The sequence below is a fragment of the Haliotis cracherodii genome, unplaced genomic scaffold (assembly GCF_022045235.1).
Source record: "Haliotis cracherodii isolate W230 unplaced genomic scaffold, xgHalCrac1.p SCAF_1, whole genome shotgun sequence".
Classification (NCBI taxonomy): Eukaryota; Metazoa; Mollusca; class Gastropoda; order Lepetellida; family Haliotidae; genus Haliotis; species Haliotis cracherodii.
In genome coordinates this window covers 18,225,406-18,241,517 of record NW_027266264.1, presented here as the reverse complement: position 1 = coordinate 18,241,517, position 16,112 = coordinate 18,225,406, and the positions used below count along the sequence as shown (strand labels likewise).

At 41.6% G+C, this 16,112-nt stretch overlaps 1 protein-coding gene across 1 annotated transcript; it reads right to left on the bottom strand.

The window, feature by feature from the left end:
- Window positions 1-3,500: 3,500 nt before the first annotated feature.
- On the bottom strand, window positions 3,501-14,907 carry LOC139454472 (uncharacterized). Its single transcript, XM_071236200.1, has 7 exons — window positions 14,750-14,907; window positions 12,341-12,537; window positions 11,644-11,740; window positions 6,518-6,647; window positions 5,187-5,344; window positions 4,063-4,259; window positions 3,501-3,842 (listed from the first exon to the last, which is right to left on the bottom strand). The coding sequence occupies exons 1-7, from the start codon at window positions 14,905-14,907 to the stop codon at window positions 3,739-3,741; spliced, it is 1,041 nt and encodes a 346-aa protein (XP_071092301.1). The 3' UTR covers window positions 3,501-3,738.
- Between the last annotated feature and the right edge of the window lie 1,205 nt (window positions 14,908-16,112).

Genomic DNA, 16,112 nt, shown 5'->3' with positions numbered 1-16,112 from the left:
AGCCACTGGTGGCGCGACGATCGAGTCCAGGAATTCCAGCCTAGTTCGACAAGGGTGGAAACTGGACTTTTAAAGTCAGTTAACTCTCTTGCCTCGGGAAGATGTAAAATACTGGTTGAAGCTTTTACATCTCAGCCCAGATAGACAGTTCTACAAGATGTTTTCTGCGTTGGACGACACTCGAAGGACCATTTGGGCCACCCATATTAAATAATAAGGTTTTTTTTAAATTTGGATGTAGACTACAAAGATATGAGTATGCATTTGTACAAGCAGAGACTCTTTGACAATTTACAGCAAACATGGTGCGGTTAAGTCAACAACCTATCAGACTCGTATTCTTTTAACATTTTACATCCCTTTTAAACATAAAGTCGACTTAATATTTCTCTGCCACCTCATCTTAGAAGGATTTTATCACACTTTAGATGCAGCAACTTTAACATTGCAGTAAATACAGGAAGACACCATTCTACTCTGTTCCTATTGTCCCAGTAAGGGGAAATATTTTATTGAAGATGAATTGCATATTTTGTTTGCGTGAACTTTATGATCTGCCAAGAAATAACTTAATGGGGAAATATATAACCATCCCATCCATTCACTCTTTCATAGACTTAATTTCATCACACGATTATTGCATAAGTGTATTCCTGCTGAAGGTAAATCCAATTAGAAAGACTTCCTAAATTATTCTTGTAATAGACAGCTTGTTATGTATGCATTATGTATAACCATATTGTGCAGTTGGTTATGCTATGTTAATGTATTTTGGCCCAGTGGCCTTATACTGAATAAACGTCTGTCTGTCTGTAATGTGAATGTTTATCTCCACTTTAGAGGATGATCTAATTAAAATATCTGTTGATTTGCCAAACCAAACAAAATGTTAACAAGTTCTGTATTCTGGAGTTGACGCTTTTCAGTTTACAGCAATACCAACTTTTATGCCGACACCCAGAGCTGGGCAGGCGGTGTTTTCTTTGGGTTTCGAGGAATTAAAAAGATTGATTAAATCAAACACATGTTGATTGTGAAACTGACTGATGAATATGTGTGCCTTGCACCATTTACATACCTTATTTACACACCTAAGTTGATTTTCATGTAATCGCATAGTAAGAAATACAAGAATTCTGAACAATGGGAGCAGTACCGAGAGCTAGTGACGCTGTCACTTCAAAGATGTATAAAGATATATTGTCATGTTCCTCACTGTTGCTGTTATAGTAAGATATCTTTATAATTATGCAAAACAATATATAAAGCACACTGAAAGGCTTGCATTAGGCCAGTCTGCACTGATTTGAGAATATGCGCGTTTGTTTGCAAACAAGAGAACAGATTGATCATGTGATCTGCAAATTAGCCTGGGGCAGTGGTGTGATGCTTAGTTCTATCTGAACACGGTCGGGTATTTCCGACTTTGGGGTTTCGGAAAGGGGTGAGCTTGGCCGAAAGCTGCAAAGTCATCACTGCGCCCGAACGTGTGCGAACAGTTAACTATAAGAAGTCGCGAAAACGTTACCCCGGTTATAGAGACTAGTGATGTCACATTATGACGTTATGGTAACTGTTGACGTCATAATGTTCTGCAAAGCATTGTGATGCAATTCCATGTTAGCGATATCTCCTAGGTGACACGCATGAGAGATATTTCCTACTGCGGATCGGTGCATGTGATTTCAATGTGTGGGGTAGTGGTTAACCGTTTGCTTGTCATGCCCTAAATAGAATTACAATAGCAATGGCAAATACTTATCATACGAATGGGACCACCCAATAGAACTGGTATAGTCCGGACTGATGCCGAATTATAGTGCTAGCCCACTGAGATACCATGCCGCAGTTTACAATGAATACCCCACTCAGACACAGTATAGTGACTCGGAGCCGACCAGTCCCTGTTTTAGTCCCTAAATGCAACAACAAGTACCATCTTTTAATGTCTTTGGTATGACGTGGCCGGAGATCGAACCCCGGACCTTCCTCTCTCCGGGCGGACGCTCTACTACTAGACCACGGAGGCTGTCTGTTCGTGCAAGGAATCGTGACAAAGCTTCCAGGTTCCGAAGTGAGGGAAAGATATGTGATGATGCCAGTGAGCTACCTAGATGATGGGAGTCTTCTGTAACTGAGGACAAAGCCCAGGGAAGTTTCTTTATGTTTGCTGCGGTCTGATTGAACGCACCAGAAAATATGTTGGGAGTCCCCTAAAGCCACCAGGCCGACAGTACGCATTCCAGTCTCGGAGGGTCGTCACGTCAAGTCTGTATCGTAGAGCATATAACCCTAACGATACAGGCGTGAATAATTTGGGGCTGTGGTCGACGTTCTGTGTTACTCACCCCCCTCGACTGTATGCTAATTCAGCCAGCACTTTCTGCGAGGTGACCAAGCTAGAAAACCCTTGTCACAGGCTTGTGTTTCAAATAGACGCTGGGTGGTCTCGAGGAAACCTCATTTCTGCATGCTGAAGAAACACACCCCAGAACCACGACTACATCTCTCGTTTTGATAGCTTGGCCAAAGGCAGTATCACTGAAAAGTACTCCGTCTAGCTATATCAGATACAAACTGAGACGGGTGGCTTAGTTTGTGAAAGCTGCCGGCTGTAGTATCCCTATTCACTATGAATACTGAAGCAAGATACCCCTTGGCTACCCCTCCGCCCTCCGTTACATTGAAATCACATGCACTGATATTTAACATCCAAAACTGACTTCCACAGGAGATATCCCGTGGGTGAGATCAGAACAATGAAATTGCATCACAATGCCTTGCAGAACATCAAATGACATCACTATAATCTCTGCCGCTGTAGCTGGTTAGCTACACTTTTTACTTCCAATACACTGCTTATTACTGTTTACAAACTAAAAAAGTTGGAAGAATGATTTTGGAGTTTGGTAAGAATAGTAAAATATGAATGCATGTCTAGGCCTTAGAGAAAATGCAATATACCATTTAATACATTGCCCAGATTACACATTCCGAGGAGCCAAGGCAACGTTGGAAGTGTTGCGATAGATGGCGATACCTGTTGACGCCCGCGGGTGGGTTGCATTGCAGGGTCCAAGATGGCCGCGTCCAACGTATAAATTTGTCGTTTTCCGTCAGGAATGTACTAGCTAACTTTCAGTGAGTTTTATATTTTCCACATATGTTGGTATTGTTTGTTTGTTGTTTAACGCTGCACTCAGCAATATTCCAGGTATATGACGGCGGTCTGTAAATAATCAAATCTGGACAAGACAATCCAGTCATTGTAAAAATGAGCATCGATCCACGTAATTGGGATACGATGACATGCATCAACCAAGTTAGCGAGCCTGACCACCCGATCCCGTTAGTCGCCTTTTACGACAAGCATGGGTTGCTGAAGACCTATTCTAACCCAGATCTTCAAGGGGCACATACGTTGGTAGATCCACGGACCTAAATAACTCGTGATAGATCTATCCACAAAAAATTTATCGATAATAATTTGAGCAGGTGTTTTTATTCAAGAAGTCATGAACGCATCAGGTCTTCTTCGAATTAAGACACGTTCAGCGGCTTCCTGTCTGTGTCTTGTGGATCAGTGAGTCTGTGGTACGCATTATGCTGACGCCCAAAGCGTACATCATGGTGACTTAAGCAGGTCATTTTATTCAAGAACATGTACGACATCTGACAATCCATGGTCTCTTCAGTACTCAGCCAAGTTCCCTTCTACACAAGCAGTGTGTCTGAATATCAGCACTCTTTAAACAGATTGTAGTCTTGTTCACGAATCAATCGCAGGGGACAGAAGAGTTTATCTAAGGGAGGAAACTCGTCCCATTTCACCCATTCCCAACCTGAATAATTCAAATGTATTCAAATAAATATATTTACATGCAAAAAGACTTGAAGTTGTTAAAACAAAATACAGCTACCTTGAATTATTTTATTTTATACAAATATATATATATGCATTTGTAACACACAAATAACGGAAGAAAAATATCTCGATTAAGAAAGTTATATTATTATTTATTTTGTAAACAAAACCTACTTCAAGTCAACCACCTGACTCACCCAGACATTTTTGTGGCTCCATGTTCTGTGGTTCTGCCTTGAAGCTGAGGTCCACCTCTCCCCTGACGAACAGCGTAACGTAGTGATAATTCTCCTCTCTCTTCACCCCGTTGACTACAGTGCAGTACCGCACCCCCTTCAGTGTAAGCCCCGTCTCCTCCAGCACCTCCCTCGCACCGCACTCCTCCCACGATTCACTGACAGGATAGAAGTGTACATACTAGTATTATGTCCACGCTATGACACACGTCACACGTTGTCAGCAAAAGCCCTTTTCAGCAGGTTTTCCAGCTTCGAACACCCAAACAAACTGGTACTACAATAGGTGTTGTGATTTACATAACAGTTATCGACATAAGTGTACTGCATGCAATGATCCACAAGTTGAGTGATTTTCTGTCTTTCCTTTTTTATAGATATATATTTTTTCTTTTTGGTGGGGGACGTAGTGGGATGGATTGGGGTGGTGGTGAATGATATTTATAACATTCATTAGCTGCTATCAAATCCGTTCTACACTATCGTCTCTACCATATCAATTTCTGCCATAAAGGCATTAATTAGTGTTTTCGTGGTAGTAGTGAGTGAGTATGGTTTTACGCCGCTTCTAGCAATATTCCAGTAATATCAAGGCGGGGGACACCAGAAAATGGGCTTCCCACATTGTACCCATGTCGGGATTCGAACCCGGTTTTCGAGCAAACGCTTTAACCAGCAGGCTACCCGACCGCCCCTCGTGGTGGTATATATGTTGTGGTAGTAAAAGTGAGTAATTTTGGGACATATATGTATACAGTTGGAGAGATGTGGACGACATGACATACATGTATTGCAGTTATTATCGTTATTTTGTCCAAAAAGAATAGTTTCTGATACTTCTTATTGAGGGACTACATTTACGAGAGTTAGCTCCCTTGGAGCAGTTCCCGCACAAGCTCTTTCGCCAGTCATAAATGTTTATAGTCCGCGAATGGGCTTAGCCCTGTCGAGAGCTTCAGTTCCCGCGCTAACGATAGACTGGTGTCGTGACCTAGTTGCGCAAGCTAGACTACAAAGACTACAACTAGGACATGGTACCAGTCTCGCGCTGACTGTTAAACAAAATCACACCCTATCGGACTCACCCAAATTCTAAGTGTCCTCCTGGAAGGGCATACGTTCCCTCCCCGGAGGAACCTTGCCTGATGCCGAGCAAAACACATCCAGGGTGGTCCTGACTTGTCACAAACACGCCTACCCCGACCTTAGGTCGCTCGTGGGTTTCTTCCATAGTAGCAGACATCTTAACAGTCCCGCAGAATAAATATAAACATGAATAAATTAGTTGTATTTTAGTATTTGAATATAATTCAATTGCACTTCAAACTGTGAATAGTATAATAAAGACATGTGACCATTTGCCGACGATTCCAATTACCTGCGAATAGTTCAGCTTTTACATCGATTAGGTTAATATCCAGTATGTGGGCAAAAGTGTGGTAGATCTATGTGAAATGTCTGTCTGTGTAGATGATTTCAGTGTGATTTAGGTCATGGGGAAAGGGTTGTTCTGTGAACATCCGCGTGAGCTCCCAGTGAGTGTAATAACAGGATGCGCATCGGAAATTTGAAACATGAAAGTTTATCTCCATTCAAGATGCATGGCAATGTCAGAATCTCGTAAATGCGCGCTCTTTGGTAATACCAAAATAGATGACTATTTCGCAACGTTTATTAAGTAAAAACAAGCCTTGAACGTGCTCGCCGGTAGTGCTTTTGAAAGAATTACTTTCAAATACATAATTTCTTTCGGTCATAATCAAAATCAAGGCATAACGTTGATTTGATACCCCTGGCCGACCAATTAGAACTCAGGATTCTTATTTATCATGTTTTTAATCCGTTATAAACAAGTGTGTGGGAAAGATGCCCCGCGAGAAATGTGCGTATTTTATATTCGAGTTTAAAAACACACCATAACAGTCGTTATATGGCAGTACCATGCAAAGGTCACTCTGTTAAACTGTTTCACACAATCTTCACCCCTTACCAATCGAGTCCAATTAATTATTTATCAAAAGGAAATAGAACAACGACGAATATAGTAAATCACTGTTTATTTAAGTCATCTCTGAAAGATCTATATAGGCTATATAGATCGATTGAATCGTGATATCTACTGACGTCAGCTCGGGTGTCTAATCACGACACGAAGACAATTTAACTATGAATTCACTGTTGGGAGATGAACGTACTATATTTTCGGTGTAGAGCTTCTTTTTACCAGCAGAGTGAAGAACGCTAAGCTGAATTTGTAGAATATCTAATTACCTACCCACTTTGTCATTTTATGTTCAATTAAATAATATATTTTCTGAATTCTATAGTATATGGGTGCAGCAAAATAATTAATAATGATCGGATATAGTAACATATATCTTAATATAATGTATCCTTAATAGCAACAAAAACTCACAGGACAGAAGGTGCGACGAGTTGATACACCTGAAATGTAGCCAACAAATAGATTGGACATCCGACCAGACTGACCTTGTTTTGTCGTGGCCGTGCCGTAGCAACAACGCATGCGTACTATATAAATACACCTAGCAACAGACGTTTATACCATCATAAACATAAAGTAAATCTACTTTACTATATACATTTGTAGCTTGTCTTTGTTTATAGAACACTCTGAAGGCTAATAAAACACTATACATAATTAGTTCAAGAAAACAAGTTGTCGCAACAATTACGACATCTAACACAATCTCGTCAGCCATGTACGTCTACGAGGGAAATCAGGAATTACCATTACATATAAATTTTATCTCGACACCTCCCGACTCAAACAGGATAAACATGCCACTTGGACAAACACGAGTAATTGAGCTACACATGGTGCCCATACTTAAGGATACCACCAAACACCAGTAATTGAGCTACACAACGTGGTAATGTGTAAGGATACGACCAAACACCAGTAATTGAGCTACACAACGTGGTGATGTGTAAGGATACGACCAAACACCAGTAATTGAGCTACACAACGTGGTAATGTGTAAGGATACGACCAAACACCAGTAATTGAGCTACACAACGTGGTGATGTGTAAGGATGGGACCAAACACCAGTATTTGAGCTACACAACGTGCTGATGTGTAAGGATACGACCTAACACCAGTAATTGAGCTACACAACGTGGTGATGTGTAAGGATACGACCAAACACCAGTAATTGAGCTACACAACGTGGTGATGTGTAAGGATACGACCAAACACCAGTAACTGAGCTACACAACGTGCTGATGTGTAAGGATACGACCAAACACCAGTAATTGAGCTACACAACGTTGTGATGTGTAAGGATACGACCAAACACCAGTAATTGAGCTAAACAACGTGGTGATGTGTAAGGATACGACCAAACACGAGTAATTGAGCTACACGACGTGCTGATGTGTATGGATGGGACCTAACACCAGTAACTGAGCTACACAACGTGCTGATGTGTAATGATGGGACCTAACACCAGTAATGGAGCTACACAACTTGGTGATGTGTAAGGATACGACCAAACCCGAGTAATTGAGCTACACAACGTGGTGATGTGTAAGGATACGACCAAACACGAGTAATTGAGCTACACAACGTGGTGATGTGTAAGGATACGACCAAACACCAGTAACTGAGCTACACAACGTGGTGATGTGTAAGGATACGACCAAACACCAGTAATTGAGCTACACAACGTGGTGACGTGTAAGGATACGACCAAACATCAGTTACTGAGCTACACAACGTGGTGATGTGTAACGATACGACCAAACACCAGTATTTGAGCTACACAACGTGGTGATGTGTAAGGATACGACCAAACACCAGTAATTGAGCTACACAACGTGGTGATGTGTAAGGATACGACCAAACACCAGTAATTGAGCTACACGACGTGGTGATGTGTAAGGATACGACCAAACACCAGTAACTGAGCTACACAACGTGGTGATGTGTAAGGATACGACCAAACACCAGTAATTGAGCTACACAACGTGCTGATGTGTAAGGATACGACCTAACACCAGTAATTGAGCTACACAACGTGGTGATGTGTAAGGATACGACCAAACACCAGTATTTGAGCTACACAACGTGGTGATGTGTAAGGATACGACCAAACACCAGTAATTGAGCTACACAACGTGGTGATGTGTAAGGATACGACCAAACACCAGTAATTGAGCTACACGACGTGCTGATGTGTATGGATGGGACCTAACACCAGTAACTGAGCTACACAACGTGCTGATGTGTAATGATGGGACCTAACACCCGTAATGGAGCTACACAACGTGGTGATGTGTAAGGATACGACCAAACACCAGTAATTGAGCTACACAACGTGGTGACGTGTAAGGATACGACCAAACATCAGTTACTGAGCTACACAACGTGGTGATGTGTAACGATACGACCAAACACCAGTATTTGAGCTACACAACGTGGTGATGTGTAAGGATACGACCAAACACCAGTAATTGAGCTACACAACGTGGTGATGTGTAAGGATACGACCAAACACCAGTAATTGAGCTACACGACGTGGTGATGTGTAAGGATACGACCAAACACCAGTAACTGAGCTACACAACGTGGTGATGTGTAAGGATACGACCAAACACCAGTAATTGAGCTACACAACGTGCTGATGTGTAAGGATACGACCTAACACCAGTAATTGAGCTACACAACGTGGTGATGTGTAAGGATACGACCAAACACCAGTATTTGAGCTACACAACGTGGTGATGTGTAAGGATACGACCAAACACCAGTAATTGAGCTACACAACGTGGTGATGTGTAAGGATACGACCAAACACCAGTAATTGAGCTACACAACGTGGTGAGGTATAAGGATACGACCTAACACCAGTAATTGAGCTACACAACGTGCTGATGTATAAGGATACGACCAAACACCAGTAATTGAGCTACACAACGTGGTGATGTGTAAGGATACGACCAAACACCAGTAATTGAGCTACACAACGTGCTGATGTGTAAGGATACGACCTAACACCAGTATTTGAGCTACACAACGTGGTGATGTGTAAGGATACGACCAAACACCAGTAATTGAGCTACACAACGTGCTGATGTGTAAGGATACGACCAAACACCAGTAATTGAGCTACACAACGTGCTGATGTGTATGGATGGGACCTAACACCAGTAACTGAGCTACACAACGTGCTGATGTGTAATGATGGGACCTAACACCAGTAATTGAGCTACACAACGTGGTGATGTGTAAGGATACGACCAAACACGAGTAATTGAGCTACACAATGTGGTGATGTGTAAGGATACGACCAAACACCAGTAACTGAGCTACACAACGTGGTGATGTGTAAGGATACGACCAAACACCAGTTATTGAGCTACACAACGTGCTGATGTGTATGGATGGGACCTAACACCAGTAACTGAGCTACACAACGTGGTGATGTGTAATGATGGGACCTAACACCAGTATTTGAGCTACACAACGTGATGTGTAAGGATACGACCAAACACCAGTAATTGAGCTACACAACGTGCTGATGTGTAAGGATACGACCAAACACCAGTAATTGAGCTACACAACGTGTTGATGTGTAAGGATACGACCAAACACCAGTAACTGAGCTACACAACGTGCTGATATGTAAGGATACGACCAAACACGAGTAATTGAGCTACACAACGTGGTGATGTGTAACGATACGACCAAACACCAGTATTTGAGCTACACAACGTGGTGATGTGTAAGGATACGACCAAACACCAGTAATTGAGCTACACAACGTGCTGATGTGTAAGGATACGACCAAACACCAGTAATTGAGCTACACAACGTGGTGATGTGTAAGGATACGACCAAACACCAGTATTTGAGCTACACAACGTGGTGATGTGTAAGGATACGACCAAACACCAGTAATTGAGCTACACGACGTGGTGATGTGTAAGGATACGACCAAACACGAGTAATTGAGCTACACGACGTGGTGATGTGTAAGGATACGACCAAACACCAGTAATTGAGGTACACGACGTGGTGATGTGTAAGGATACGACCAAACACCAGTAATTGCCCTACTCATGCGTGCCCACACGTGAGGATGCGGCAAAACCCCAGTTTTTGTTTTGTTTTTTTGTTTGACGCCACACTCAGGTATATTCCGCTGGTCTGTAAATAATCGAGTCTGGACCAGACAATACATCCACATCGATCCACGCAATTGGAATACGATGACATGCATCAACCTATAGTCAGCGAACCCGATCACCCGATCCCGTTAGTCGCCTCTTACGACAAGCATAGTCGCCTTTTACGGCAAGCATCGGTTGCTGAAGGCTTATATATTCTGACTCACTGATGTCGGCAAGTTCAAATCTAAACTCTTGCTTAGAGTTGTATGAAAGTAAATGGCTTGGCTAGAATAGTTACGACTGGTGGCATTGATAGTCAAAGCTCCCCACTGCGATATAGGTAGCCACAACCATGCTTGGAGTAGAACTCGCAACTGACTGACCGTTATGTTTACAAACAAGTGATGACTGCCGTGACGCCGAATACTCTTACCCCTGCTAAATTATGTTCTTTGTCAGTTCGAATTTCTATTTCGTTTCAACTAATCATGTAATTGGTATAGTAAGAATTTATTCGGAGATTTGCGTGATTTTTCAGTTAGTCTGCAATCTCGAACCAATCTGTTCAAACAAACAAAAAAGGTAATTTCATCTGGCAAATCTGCTCAGTTGTAAACCTTTTCAGAATTCACAATGAAGGCATTCCAAAGACATAAACAGAAATATAAACTTGACTGCATTTGGCGTTAGAGGGCAAATTTCATGATTCTTGTAAGAACCGTTTTCAAACTGACGGCAGCGATGTTACCGAGAGTGTAACGAAGGTGTCACGCTTGGCTGCCGAGCTCCTTTGGAACTTTGAAACCCAAGGTGGGCAATGATGTCAGGGTTTAGCTTGATACAGTCAACCTTGAATTTAACACACATTTTTCTAAGAGTTTCGCGCGATCTCGGGTTGTCAAACTGCCCTATGCGTTGGTCTATTTCTATTTCTCAAAGAAATGAAACATAGAATACCATGTTCCACGCTGAAGGTAGAAGCAAACTTATGCATCAAGCTAAAACCTGACATTACTGTCCTTGCTATCTTTGACGAATCTTGATGAACAACAATACTATCAGCTTCCGTTTGGGGAATTCTCGACTTATAGTTCCCACTTAAAATCCTGCAGATGCACATGGAACATATTTCATAATGAATTGCTCTTGAAAACGTCGCGAAATCAACATCTGTTCGTTTAAAAACAAAGGATTCAAGAAACCCGTCGGTCATCATTTCAGTGGTGTAACACTTGGTGTCATCGCTGATTGTCAGTGATCCATTCTTATACTTGTGATTGAGGGTTTTTCTCTGGTGTTCTATATTTATTTGGTTTGGTGACAATCCATGGTCTCTCCAGTACTCAGCCAAGTTTCCTTCTCAGTGTCTGTGTGTCTTTTGGAGCAATGTGTCTGAATATCAGCACTCTTGGAACAGATTGTAGTCTTGTTCTCGAATCAATCTCAGGGGAAAGAAGAGTTTATCTAAGGGAGGAAACTCGTCCCATTTCACCCATTCCCAACCTGAAAAATTCAATAGTATTCAAATAAATATATTTACATGCAAAAAGACTTGAAGTTGTTAAAACAAAATACAGCTACCTTGGATTATTTTATTTTATACAAAATTATCTAGTGAGTGAGTTTGGGTTAACGCCGCTTTGAACACAGCCTGGTTCCCTGGGTATGTTGCGCTGGCGCATTGTAGCGCCAGCGCAACATACCCAGGAAACCAGGCTGGTTATATCTAAGGAGTTCACCACTTAGATGAAACCCACGAGCACGGATATGATGCTGGCAAACCTAGAAACATAATCGGGGCGGACCGGTATTCCAAGAGACAAGATGCAGATGGATTAAAATAAGTTATTAAATATTGTAAAACATATTCTGAGGCTAAACGATGGTTGATCTCACAACATATTTCACTAGGAGATAGACTTTGACAAGTACTAAGAAACAATACATCGAGGTTTCATATAGTTCTGAGCACTATTATGACATGGGATTTCATATTTATGCAAAATAAATAGTATAATGCATTCGGGACACACCAGTGACGATAAATATATATACCTCGGGATGTTTCTTGTTTTGTTTTTAAAAAAATACGACCTGACTCACCCAGACATTTATGAGGCTCCATGTTTTGTGGTTCTGCCTTTAAGCTGAGGTCCACCTCTCCCCTGATGAACAACTCCACGTAGTGGTAATTCTCCTCTCTCTTCACCCCGTTGAGTACAGTGCAGTACCGCACCCCTTTCAGTGTCAGCCCCGTCTCCTCCAGCACCTCCCTCGCACCGCACTCCTCCCACGACTCGCTGACAATAAATATATGGGAATTAATATACATATATTAGTTTTTCGGTTCAGTAATTTTCATTATTATGCACAAGAATGCAGTTTATTGGGGATATTATATTGGCGCTGAACACATCGAAATGTCGCCAGTGTTCGGGTAGGCTACCCCAAACTCTATCCTTAGCCCTTGGATCCCCTTTACGATCAATCACCCCTTTACGATCATTAGGGTTAGGTACCCGTTTATTGGCTATTGGATTAGCCAAACTCTATCCTTAGCCCTTGGATCCCCTTTACGATCAATCATCCCTTTACGATCATTAGGGTCAGGTACCCGCTTCGTGGCTATTATAGATTCTATAGCGACTCCTAATATTCTTCACACCTCCATATTGGCCTACCTTTAGAATACTGGGCCCCTTTCCACAAAGCGATCGTAGCACTACGACAGTCGTAATTCTATGTTAAAGTATGGGAGTTACGATCATCTTAGCGCTACGATCGCTTTGTGGAACACATGACAATATAAGGGTAACGCTATTTTTCAGGGCATTATCATTTGCAGAAGACCGAGGGCTTCTGCATATGATAATGCCCTGAAAAATAGCGTTACCGTTATTATAGCTAAAATGGATGGAATTTGTTATCAAATAAAAAGAAACAACAATGTCGATTTTGAAACATTTACTGCAATCAACACGAATGTCACTGACCCACTTTTACAAATATGGAAACGTCATAGAATAAACCAGATGACGTCACTATTGAACGTTACGTCACCTATCCCTATCCTATGACGTCACCAAACAACGGGCGTGATAATGGCCCGTCGTGAAGTAATATGAGGGCATTATCAAGTTACAGTGGCCCGCTCATTTCTGATAACATGCGGGCGTTTTCATGATAATTCTATCCATTTTAGCTATAATACCCTATGACGTAATTTGTGGTATTGCGTTGCCAGTCACACCGGCGAAACAATGCCCTGTGACGTCAGGGGTCATCGAGTGTGCATAAACTCCTCCCAGTGATCTATCATATCTACACGCAATGTTATTGAATACGCCCATTCGTGAATTAAGGTCTGGGGCTATATTGACTACATTCAACGCCCGGAAGGTTTGTCTGCATCAATGACGGCGCAGCGGGAAGTTACAAATATTGGACTGCCCTTGCATGGAATACTAAAACACCGGCACATATGAAAACACGTGATTATAGAATGGTCTTTCTTCTTGTGCTCAAACACCTGCTACATAAGATCACTCTAGAGTAATATGAAGTCATGATAGAGTGAATGACGTAGTATATGCTCTTCCATGACACCGGATTAGCAGGATGCTGTGAAATCGAAATCGTTCTGGTAAATATTAACCATTTTCTTAAAATAGGAATATATATATATATCATGCCTTCTGGAGGTGAGGATTTTTTTCATCAAGCCCCCTTCTCAAATGGCCCCTCTGTACTTACTGGTTGGATTATTCGCACATTCAAATGGCAATCTACCTACATGCATCTGCCATAATTGAGTAACACATCGTATTTTCTGGAACGGATTAGTTTGCCTTTGGAAGCGTTCGTCAGCCGCTATCAAAGTCATTGTCCACATGTTGATTACAGTCACATATTTGAGAACATAAACTATCCTTAAAGGCGTTATGCTTGTCGTCAAAGGCGACTATGCTTGTCGTAAGAGGACACCAACGGGATCGGGTGGTCAGGCTCGCTGACTTGGTTGATGCATGTCATCGTATTCCAATTGTGTAGATCGATGCTCATTGATGTCAACCACTCGATTATCTGGTCCAGACTCGATTATTTACAGACCGCCGTCTTAAAGTTGGAATATTGTTGAGTGCGGAGTTAAACAAACAAACAAACAAACAAAATCATTCATGTATTGCAATCCCTTATACTTTCTGAAGTGAATGGATTATGTTTAGGTTGACAATGCCTACCAACTTTGATGCGTCAATCGGAGTTATCTCCCTTCGACCCGATATCTGGCGCATAACCCGGAAACCACCCACTACTTCCCGGGACCCCCTGCTCGGATTCACCACTCACCTAAATTCTAAGTGTTCTCCTGGAAGGGCAAACAGTTCCCGCGCTAACTAGAGACTGGTACGATGACCTAGTTGCGCAAGCTATACTACAAAGACTTCAACTAGGACATGGTACCAATGTCGCGCTGACTGTTAAACAAAATCACACCCTGATCGAACTCACCCAAATTCTAAGTGTCCTCCTGGAAGGGCATACATTCCCTCCCCGGAGGAACCTTGCCTGATGCCGAGCAAAACACATCCAGGGTGGTCCTGACTTGTCACAAACACGCCTACCCCGACCTTAGGTCGCTCGTGGGTTTCTTCCGTGGGGGCAGACATCTTAACAGTCCCGCAGAATGAATTGATGGATAGATAAATATTTAAATACAAGTTTTGATTATTATTTCAAAACAAAAATGAAAGCTTGACTAATTGTATTTACGTCTATGAACAGGTGCTTTGTTTATATAACCTTTGCATCTATTCAGTTTAGTTCTATACAGATTCAAATCAGAGACCAAATACCGACGGTATATGGTCTCAGTTCAAATTAATAAAATACTATCTGAAATCAGTACAATTTCACCTAAACACTTGGAAAGGGTTGTATATATAAATCATCTGCATTATTTCCCCACGAGTAGGCTATACAATGAAAGTATTGTCATCTATATTTGAACCATAAACATCCACTGTGAGTAACGTGTAACCGTATAGACACAAGCAAAAACAAAAGAAGGTTTTCCTGGGAATGACTCCGAGGCACTTTAAATTTATATTTAATTTAATTTAAATTTAGTATATCATGAACCATATGGCGTTTACCATAAAGTAACATTTCATTGACAAATCTGTTTTAAATGATGAAATTGTATTTGGATATTGGATGTTATGGTTACTCGTAGAATTTAACTGATAAAGTATTCGGATACTACACACGCCAAACAATTTTCAAGAAGAGGTATATGTTCTTGTGAAAATGTCAAAAGAGGAAATCTGGCGAGCGTTGCAGTCAGGATTGATATGTAGATTGTATTAATGAATAAAGGGAGCGTAAGAAATTAACGGTGATGTCACGAATTCCATACAGATCGGAAAATCTGCACGTATTATATATGTATATAGCCCGGGTAGTAACCTCGATGATAGACCGTTAGTCGGGATGAACCTGGGATTCGAACTCATGACGAGCTAGTTGCGGCGCCTTTGGATATCTGGCGAGCGTTGCAGTCACGATTGATATGTAGATTGTATTAATGAATAATGGGAGTGTAGGAAATTAAGGTTGATGTTATGAATTCCATACCGATCAGAAAATCTGCACGTATTATATATGTATATAGCCCGAGTAGTAACCTCGATGATAGACCATTAGTCGGGATGAACCTGGGATTCGAACTCATGACGAGCTAGTTGTGGCGCCTTTGGATATCTGGCGAGCGTTGCAGTCACGATTGATATGCAGATTGTATTAATGAATAATGGGAGTGTAGGAAATTAAGGTTGATGTTATGAATTCCATACCGATCAGAAAATCTGCACGT